At 33.1% G+C, this 11,234-nt stretch overlaps 1 protein-coding gene across 1 annotated transcript; it reads right to left on the bottom strand.

Moving 5' to 3' along the window:
* Positions 1-502: 502 nt before the first annotated feature.
* On the bottom strand, positions 503-5,993 carry LOC109795480 (uncharacterized). Its single transcript, XM_020355001.3, has 6 exons — positions 5,310-5,993; positions 5,040-5,163; positions 4,817-4,928; positions 2,408-2,444; positions 2,008-2,275; positions 503-876 (listed from the first exon to the last, which is right to left on the bottom strand). Exons 1-6 carry the CDS (start codon positions 5,490-5,492, stop codon positions 788-790), a joined length of 813 nt encoding a protein of 270 aa, XP_020210590.1. The 5' UTR covers positions 5,493-5,993; the 3' UTR covers positions 503-787.
* Positions 5,994-11,234: the final 5,241 nt, after the last annotated feature.

Here is an 11,234-nt window from a genome sequence, read left to right as displayed (position 1 = left end):
CAATAATAATTTATTAACAAAAAAGCAACCATCCTATTATAATTTTGTTTTTCATAAATATTAGTCACTTATTAACATAACTTTCTTCAATATTTTCATGTCTACATCTGTCCCATCACCACCCAGTTTTGTTCTGTTTTTCTTGTTCTTTTTTTCCCTTCCTTTCATGTCTACATCTTCCATTTGTTAAAAAGTTTTGCACCTTGCTATCTAGGATTGCGAAGAATAATAAATTACATGAATCAAAATTGCTCGTAACATCTCACATCTCTCAAATTTACCCTTACGCTATATCAAAAAATGAATTTCAAATAAATTTATAATAATTTTGATAAACTATTTCTATATATTGCTTTAAAAAAAATCTCATCTTAGAATTTATTTTATGCTTAAATAAGCATTATTAGGTCGACCGTGATATAAATTAACATGGGGTCTTATTGCTATAACAAAAATCTGGGCTCTGATTTCTCTATTAATTTGATGATAAAGGGAGTAAGTATAACTTAAAAAAGAAAATAGAATTAATTAGTAAAATTGATATAGGTGAAATCCTTGAGAAGAAGGAAAAGAAAATGAAGATAATCTCCATGAAGTAGATTAGTCCAACTTTTGAATGCCATAGCTGTGGGGAACACAACTAATCTGATGAGAACCATTATTGCCTAAAAGCTACAGCATGTGGACCAAAAAAATGAAGATATGATGTTGAAAAAGATCAAGAATTAATGTGATAAAATTTAATTTGAAGATGATACAGTTGAAACTTAGCAGGTATATATATTTATCAGTTCCTCCCTTGGGTATTTGAACTTTCTGAAGTTATAACTACTCCACCTGCTGTCTCGGAGGAGGTACGCTGCTGAGTCTGTGAATCTGATCATAACCAACCATAATAAACAATAGTCACATTGTGTTCAACATTGATATTATAAAGAATATATATGAATCATAATCAACTGATTTCTATGCTTTATGCTACTTATTGATCCTACTCTATGATCATGTAAGAAAATCATATTGAGAGGACCTTTCCAATCCATACACATTAGTGTGTGTTTTTTCAGGGAAAGTGAAAAATAAAAATTCTAAAAATTGGTAACTCAATGAAAATACAGTGAGATGGTACAGTTTTTATTTTCACTCATTTTTTGATAAAACACAAATTTCACTTTAACTCACTTGCATACGGTAATAGCAAACAAAATTTATAGAGTACAAGTTTGTATTACTCTATTTTCATCTGTGCTGTATATTTTTGTGACTAATTAAATAATAAAAAATCCAATTCTTTTTAGTAGAAGTTGTATCCAAAGAGGGGAATAAATTGAAAGAAAAAAGAAAGAGGTTGATACTTGATCTAGCTTAAGAAAAAAAAGTTAATTTGTCTTGGTTACTATATTTGTTAAATATTAAAACTTACAGCATTGGTAGTATCTAACATGCAGTGTGGGCCAATGCATGAACGCAAGAGCATTTGACTGGTTCTTTAAAGAATTTAACCACCACAATAATATTTTTTTCCTACTGAAACCACATGCATTCACTGTTACTTTACATGATGACCCTCTCCCTCTGTCATGACTTTCTTCCACATTGACCCATACATTATACGGTTCATGGCACAACCGAGACAGCTCATTCACATGGGGCTGGGGTTGCCCATGTGGACCCCTATGGCCACATGTTACAGCCAAATCATAATATATATTGTGTGTCAGTAAGTGCATCATAATTCATAAATCTCTGTGCACCTCTCTCTTTCACTCCACTCTCCTGTGTGCCCATGTGTGTATGCATATAATTAAGTGACATACATGTTAAATAGATATTAAGAATATCCAATATCAAAAAGGGTAATTAAATTTATAATCAACACTAATAGGATAATTTCTTTTCACATCATCATCTACTTACAAAATGTGATAATAACTTTAAAAGATTTCTGATTAGTTGATAATGTATGTTTATTAAATGAATTTGTTAGAGAAGTGAAAAGAAAAGTACCACTAGGGGAAGGAGGGGGGTGCCTTATTGCTAGTTGTTGCAATTGAGGTGGTGGACGAAATGCAGGGAATGAGGCTTCCATGGGTGTAGGGTAGTATAGATAAGAGGGTCCAGCTGGTATGCGATGTGGTTGGGGTGTAGAAAATGTGCCTCTTGGTGCTTGCACAGAATAGCCATAGTAATATGGTGAACCCATGGTGGAAGATGATGGTCCATAGAGTTGTTGGTAGTATTGTGGTTGCTGAATTTGTGGGTTATACAATGTGGCCTGTGTTCACACAATAATCATTAAGCTAATGTTACACAACTGTTCTCCATTATTAGTAACCAACCAGACATCATTAAAAATAATTAAAATACATAATGTTCTTAATTGATTGGAGGGAGAAAAGATGCTTACTTGGTGGTACCCATAATCAGGGGTGTAGGTAGGGTAGCTGCAAACAGAGTTCAAAGCAATTTAATCACTAAGCAAATATGGAAGAAATACGTTAATGCAGTGATGCATTTGTTTCTTTGAGAAGCAATGCCTCAAAAATGGAACACTTCTATTGTTGTGGACTGACACTGGACTAATATGCAAGGTAAAACCGGTGAGGAAAAAAGCAATTAATATCAGTAGCTTTGGTTGTCATGTGGGCCCCCCTAATTGATCAATGTGTAATGAGAGTTAGTACTTTATGGTGTGGTGTGGTATGGTATGCATGGTCCTTAACATTGAATTAGTTATGACTGATTTAGTGATAGGGGTTTCTTTTGTGGCTCAGGCATTATGAGCATGTTGTTGCCCCATCATTCAGAAAAAGGAAGGAATAAAGCAATAGAAAGAATGGTCAAGGTGGCATCCAATGATATGAAATTTTGCATGGGCATAAAAATATAAACTATGCAGTCTCGTTGCAACTGACAGAGTAGAGTTTAAGGAAGGGAAATTCTGATACAACGTATAAAGTATTGTCAAGTATTATTTGGTAGAAGTTTCTACTCAAGAAGTTGAATGACCCGTTCAAAATCTTAATATTTTATTTTGCAAATATCTTTTGCTTTTAAGGTAAAGAAGAGACAAAATATATATGTATAGTGAAATTTCATATCCTAAATTTTAGAAGCTTAGCAGAGAAAAGATTCGGTTCGGCTCATGCTAATATATCACACTCTGATAACGTAATTAACTTTAAAAAAAATATATGTTAATTTGTTTGACGATAGAAGGAAAAGATGTAATCGAAACACTTGAGAAAGAACAAAGGGTATAAATATTGTAAATTATTGAAACAAATAAGGTAACACCGTTTATCTACTACACTTCTTTGTATTAGCTTTCTGCAGTTCCATTGTATACAAAACTACATTTTATATACTGTCCCTTCTACATCCCTCGGAAAACAGGCCTTTGAAAAAAGTAAATATAAGAGGAATTTCCCTTTTGTTTTTGTTTATATGTTCATTCTTTAATAGTACTTTTTTAATTTACCAACTAATACAACTCATAAGACAACAATAACCTTGCTGGTGAGAAAATGACTTGATGGTACAGGACATGCAAAAGTACCGAGAGCTTAGGGATTTTATTATGTACAAGATTATAAAACAAATTTATTGATTCAGGACCACTATATGAAACAAAAAATAAATAAAAAATTGTTCATGCATTACCACGGATTAATTATCCATTGACCTGTACCTATTGTCACCAGCATTTCTACTATTAATTATTACCATAGATGAATACATCAATAACACAAGTTACAAAAGTAATGTTTCTCATCCATATAGGTAAAATCTATAAGCGCCCTATCTTCTTAGGTCTTCTGTAATTTATGACATTAATAATTCAACTATTTCACTCACACTCCTCCTTAAATAAAAGACAGAGGAAACTAACCTCCCCGTTTTTCCCCCTATCTATACGTGTAGTGTAAAAATGTGGTGTATACACAACCATTACTCAATCACAAAGTACTATATACAGTAAGCTTGTCCATTTATACAAAAAAAAAAAAAAAATACCTTAAAAATATCTAACCATTTTGTATTAGTGGAAGGTGTAAGTTTTTTTTTAAACTGTGTGACTATTAAACTCTTTTTATTTAATATTTATATTTTAAATGCATTGTTTTGTTTCTCAAGTTCCAAGATACAAAGAAAAACACAAATTATGACACACCACAAATAATATGGAAAAATAGGTTATGTAATAAATGTGAAAATGTTTTAACCAATATTATTATACGGTGAATATTTTATACTAATATCATAATTATCCAAAAAATATAAAAGTATTTTGCATCATTCAATTATAAATTACTATAAATGATAAATTTGTTAATTTTTATAATAATTATCTTAAAATTTATATTGTAAATTTTTTTACAACGAGTAATATTTGTGTTTTTAATGTATTAAATATTTTGATCTCTTTAGTGGTTAATGTATAAATATGCAATATAATGTAGTAGTTGAAGAAGAGAATGGGATGGGAGGAAATGCAATTGATTAAGGTTTAAGTGGGTAATTAGCAGTTAGTAAAAAATAAGAAGGAAACTAGGGGGAGGAAATGCACATGATGGTTGTTGAAAGTTTGGCCTTGTGTGTAGTTTTAATGGTGATATGATACGTGAGGATTTTCACGCTGTCACCACGACCTACTGTAATTGGGAGGGAGCAGTCAAGCGACATATGTAGACAGCAATGTGTGCGTCTATATGCAGTTCTCAATTAATGCCATGGACCAGTTCCTTTGACTGTGACTCACAGACATGGGTAATAATAAATGCCCACAGTAAATGAACAAAGCTAACTCACTCACCCATATGGCGGGTACACTAGCGGTGGTGGCGGCGGCGCAAGTGCCGCTCCTCCTCCCGCCGGAACGCCACCGTACGACGCCGTTCCCGCTCCTCCTTGGAATGTACCCCTTCCTGCATTACCACCCCACAAAACATTATGTTATATTTATTTCTATGATATGATACGATAATAATGATTATGTTCATGACGTTACGGCAAATAAAGTGAAATTAATTTACAACCTCTAGGTGGTGATGGTCTAGGCCTCCCAAGAGAAGCAATGTTACAATTTGCTCTTCTTCCATCTATCATTGGGTTTGGATCAGCACATGCCCTTCTAGCTGATTCTGGATCACGGAATGTTACCTGTTCATTGTGATTATATATGACACGTTTTGTGCGTAATGAGGATCAAATCAAACAACACACGTTGTAGTGAAACAGAATCAACTTTGAGGCAAAGTAAAGTGTTTGTGTGTGTGCGTGTGAGAGAGAGAGAGAGAGAAACATACGAATCCGTAGCCTTTAGATTTTCCTGTGTTCTTATCAGTGATAATGACAGCTTCAAGAATGTCACCAAACTGCTCAAAATATTTGCGCATTTCTTCGGTTGGAGTCTCCCAAGCTAGGCCTCCAACAAAGACCTTAGTGAACGTTGTGTCTCCGAACTGCGATCGGTAATGTGGGTAAGCCATGGTGTCAAAGGAAGAAAAGGGTGTCTTTGTTTATGCATGAAAGCTAGTTAAGCTCTTTGTTTCTTCTGATCTCTGGTTACCATTGTTTCTGACTTTCTCTGAGTGTTGTAGTTCTCCTCCTCCACCATTCAACAACGCCCCTTCTTCTTCTCACGACAGGAGAATCATTGGATTTGAAGAGGTCTCAGAGAAAGGGGTGGTGGTGGGTGTGGTTTATGATGGTGTGGTATCGTTATTATTTGATGGTTGTTTGTGACAGAGGAGTTGGTTAATTAAAACAAAAATATATGGAAAGGAAAATAAAAAGGGGTTGTTTTGTGAAAATATTATTATTTAAAGAGAAAAGGAAAAGGGAGAGAGAAAAGGGTGGTGGTGGAGGAGAGAGAAAGAGATCTGACAGCTGCAAACTCTAATTTGCTGGCCAAAGAGAGAAGGGAGAGGGTGTGGGCTTTGTAGTAGTATTTCACAAGTGACAGCTGCGTTACTATCTCACTTGAAGTGTTTCCCCTCTGTCTCTGCATTAATATACTCTCCCACCATCCAATCAATTTTCCGTTTTGACTTAAACTACTCTTATTTCCTTGTCCTTCTCTTCTCATTTCTCATTCCTTCCGTAACACATTTCACACCAGCCTGGCCTATGTTCATTTTTTAACAAACATATTATTCTATTACTTAATCACCTATAAAATTTTTTTATATTGACAATTAATATCTTTTAATAGTATTATCTCAGTTGCTTATTTAATAAAATAAAAATAAAATAAAATAATTTAAAAAATATGATTGGTTATCAGTGTAAAAAACTTTACACTAACAGTGTATGGATGATTAACTCTTATTCTATTATCTCAAAATAAAAAAAATGCTTACCCTTGCTAAGAAAAGCAAAATGTCTACAACTGAACTTGTGATTGACCGAATGGAGATTATCTTAAGCCCTTGATTAATTGGTATGTGATTGTGTTGAATGCGTGATCAATTATCATAAAGTTATTTTAGTTGAATTGGTATGTAATAAATAAGTGATTTTTGAACTTTGTCCACTAGCGATTTTACTTGACTTATATGCATGATCAACTAACATGAGGTTATCTTAGACGTCTCATTAATTGACATTATCTTGAATACTTGATCAATTGTTACCATATTATCTCAGTTTAACGAAAGTCTAAGTGAATGATTTCTATATACGTAATTTGTGCACGTGTTCAACTAACATGAGGTTATCTTAAACTCCTAATTAATCATAACGAGATTGTCTTGAACATGTGATCAATTGTCACCAAATTATCTCTGACATCTAAGTGAGTGCTTTTTCCGTATTTTGTCATCTAGCGATCTTAGGTAACTTGTACACATGATCAATTAATACAATATTATCATAGACACCTCATTAATTGACATGTGATTGTTTTGAATTCGTGATCAACTGTCACTAAATTATCTTAATTTAACTAGTGTCTAATTGAATGATTTCTGAATTTTGTCCTATATAGTGATTATACAAGACTTGTACACATGATCAACTAATACAAGATTATCTTAGGCTCCTAAATGATTGACATGAGATTGCCTTGAATACGTGATCAATTGTCACGGGATTATGTCAATTTAACTAGTATCTAAGTGAGTGTTTTTTTGAGCTTTTTCCTCTAATGATTTTATGTGACTTGTATGCATGACAACTTATACAAGATTATCATCATGAGCATCTCATAATTCTCATTAATTGGTATGTGATTGTTTTGAATCCCCGATCAGTTGTCACCAGATTATCTCAGTTTACTTAGTGTCTAAGTGAATGATTTATGAACTTTGTCCCCTATAGCAACTTTACATGACTTGTACATGTGATCAACTAACATGAGATTATCTAATTAGGCTCCAAATTAATTGACATGACATTGTCTTGAGCGTGTGATCAATTGTCACAAGATTATCTCAGTTTAACAATTGTCTAAATGAGTGCTTTTTGAGTTTTGTCCTCTAGCTATCTTACGTGACTTGTAGGCTTGATCAATTGACACAAGATTATCATAGGTGCCCCATTAATTGGCATGTGATTATTTTGAATTCGTTGTTAGCTATAGATTATTTCGACTTAATTGATGTTTAAGTGAATGATTTCTAAACTTTGTCCTCTATAACGATTTTACGTGACTTATACATGTGATCAACTAATAGTATTATCTTAGGCACCTCATTTATTGGCATGTGATTGTCTTGATTGTGTGATCTGATGTTACCATATTATCTTAGTTTAACTAAGACCTAAGTGAGTGATTTCTAAACTTTCTCTTCTCCTATAAGCTCTTAATTTCCAAAAATAATATTAAAAGTATGCAAAAATTATGAGAAGCTCACTTGTATCTTACGTGTAAGGAGGCAAATCAACTAATTTGTGCTACGACTAACTCACTTGGCCTATGTACATGTATGCGAGCTTTTCCACTTTTACTAACCTCTTTGTATGTCTATATCATAACTTGATATATAAATCATTCTCCAAAGATAATACTAGTCAATGTAGGACTTCTACATTTTGTAAATACCTTTTTACAATAGATTTTACGTGACTTGTACATGTGAACTAACATGAGGTTATCTTAAGCGCTTGATTAATAGACATTAAATTGTCTTAAACGTGTGATTACCTATCATGAAATTATTTTAAGCACCTAATTAATTGACATGATTGTCTTAAACGTGTGATCAATTGTCACGAGATTATTTTTGTTTAACTGATGTCTAAGAGAGTGATTTTCAAACTTTGTCATTTATCAATCTTGTATGACTTGTACTTGTAACCAACTAACACAAGATTATTATAGACGTATGATTAATTAGCATAAAATTTTCTTAAACATGTAATTAACTGTCATAAAATTATCTCAGTTTAACCGATATTTAAGTGAATGACTTTCAAAATTTATTCCCTAATGATCTTACATAACTTATATATATAATCAACTAACACAAAAATTATCATAGATATTTGATTAATTGACATGAAATTATCTTAAATGTAGAATCAATTATTACAAAAATATCTCAATTTAATTAGTGTTTAAGTGAGTAATTTTCCATCAATGTCTCTATAACAATCTTACCTAACTTATACTAAAAGATACAAATGGTATCAATCCCAAAAAGGAAAAGAAAAATAAATAGGTATTTATAAAAATGTTAGTTTTCCAACAATGAAAGATATGGACCCTCTGATCATAATCAGACGGTTCTTTTTACATGAAAAGAAGAAATTGTGTAATTGATATAATAGGTAAGAAGGGGTGCGTGCTGTGGTGGCAGCTTTGGTTTACAGACATGGAATGAAGCAGCTGAAATTTTTACTCGGTCCACTTCCTTTTCCCAAGGTGTTTGCTGTTGCAGCGAAAGTTATGCTCATATGATACGATGTACAAAGTAAAAACAATAATTTAATTTTCAATTTGACCTGTCTTTTGTTGGTTAATTATATTTGAATATTTGATCATAGATCATGTGCTCGGGTAATTAACTGGACCAATCATGTTACACCTTTTTTTCTTTATGTTGGGACCAAAGTATATCCCACATGACCCCAAATCCGCTAATCATGAGCCATTACACAGCAAATCAACCAAAATGAATGGGAACAGTTACAGTTAGGTTTGAAAGAAAAGATATACTTTTGTTCTATATCTATTCATTCATCTATTTATTTAATTTTCAGTTGAAACTCAAGAGGTATTGATTATTGAGGATAGGAAGTCATGTTCAAGGAAGCCATTATGCTGCTACGATGAAAACAAAATTAAGGACTATTACAAGCTATAATATAGATCCATCACCATCGTATCATTCCCTCATCAATCGCATCATTAGCAGTTGTTAATTTCAAACTAATATCCTCTTATTTTACTAACTAATGGTAGACCATTATCTTGTCCACAAGCGCCAAGCACAAAGAAAGTCACCTCTCCTGGCACCAAATTAGCAACATTATTCAATTCAAGAATGATTTTATCTTATTCTATTTGATTTTCTTTTCCCCCTAAAGTCTTAGTTGGATCATACATGTTTGGCACTTCCATATTCTTAAGAAATTATGTTTGAAATAATTCAACGATATGAAAAGTAGGTTAGATATTTTACATCTATAACTAAAACTAAAAATAAAGTTGGCAAGTGAGGAATAGTGAAGAGCTTATAAATCAATTTAGTTGAGTTGAATTTGAATAGAGTTTTAGTGTGCCAGTGAGCGAAGGAACACATGAACACACCCCAGAAAGAACAGAGCAAGAAACACAGTCACACACACATAGAGAAAGAGGCAGAAGGAGTCATTATCTAGCTTGTTGCCAGCGTTAGGGACGAGGAGACAGCTATAAGGACCCTGTGGTTTTTATGTTAAAAAAACCCTGCAAAACAAACGAGTCCGTGAACTGGCAGTCCTCTACACGTGGGGTCCTATCAGTGTTGAAGAGCTATGAGCTGGATTTCCATCTACTCTCTTTTATACTCGAGGGATTTTGGGACGAACCTTTCACATTATTTATACATGACCCCCCAACCTGGCCTTCATCAACCAATACCCACCAATCAATCTTCATTTAACCCTTCCACTATCATCACACTTGTTTCTTTAGCATATAAACCATGCATTCATTTTCTTCCACTTTCGCCTCTCATATCTCATTTCCTCACTTCCAAATCATGCTTTCTTCTTTTGCCTTGCATTCACTCCGCAAAGTCAAAGCAACCCAGGAACACCATCTTACACTCACTACCACAATCTTCAACTTCAATAATCATCCACTCTTCCTACTACAATTGTCAACTGCACTAACTATTTCATACAACATAATTATTGTAAATATTTTATGAAATATCCATCACTTTTACTTATGACTAATTTCTGTTAAAAAATAAAATTGACCAATTTTAATAAAGTCTATCTTCTTAATAGCACTTTTTTCATTAACAAAATTCAAACTAAAACTTTCCTTATGAAGACGGATTTCTGTGCCAATGACTTGTGGGTTAATAATTCTTCCCCCTTTCGTTGTCATTGTGGCTAATGAGATTCAAACACTTAACATCGTTACCTTTTTGTCACAAACTAGGATAAAGACCTTCCGCGATCTAATCACCTAAAGATAGAAGCTTCGGTAATAATGGCTAAAAATTGATTATACCTACTGACAAATTTTGCTATGTGATTCATCTGGATAGAGGAGACAATTTCCGATTTGAGGGTGGGGAAGTTAGTAGTGCTCCTGGCAATTGGGGTTGTTATTTCCATGATTGCAACTGTAACTAACAAATGTAGATAGGGTTTAATTTAATTATTGCAAAGTTATTATTTGGTGCACAACTCAATTCAACTTCACAGTCTTTTGTCCCTTAATGAACAGTGACTTGTATAGTGCTGCAACATCAACATCATAATGCAATTTAAATGAATAGCAGGGGATTCAGATATATTTGATGTGTCTCAATCTCATTAACCTATGAAATACAAAAATTTACCGAACCTGTGTAGGAAATGGCACCGTGAAAATCTACCCTCTTTATGTCTTTGGTCATCAATTTTTTAAATATGATGTGGGAGTTATTCTTAGCTACTATAAAACCATTTCGAACAATTCCCTTGTTCTTTTAGCAGACCAAAAGTAAAAGGAAATAAATGAAAGCCTGAATTATTGAGACATCATCCACGTTACCACCTTACAATGTCAATGGACATCTAATGAAGTG

This window comes from Cajanus cajan, chromosome 9 (assembly GCF_000230855.2).
Source record: "Cajanus cajan strain Asha chromosome 9, NIPB_CcT2T_4, whole genome shotgun sequence".
Taxonomy (NCBI): Eukaryota; Viridiplantae; Streptophyta; class Magnoliopsida; order Fabales; family Fabaceae; genus Cajanus; species Cajanus cajan.
This window is presented reverse-complemented; position numbering and strand designations above follow the sequence as displayed.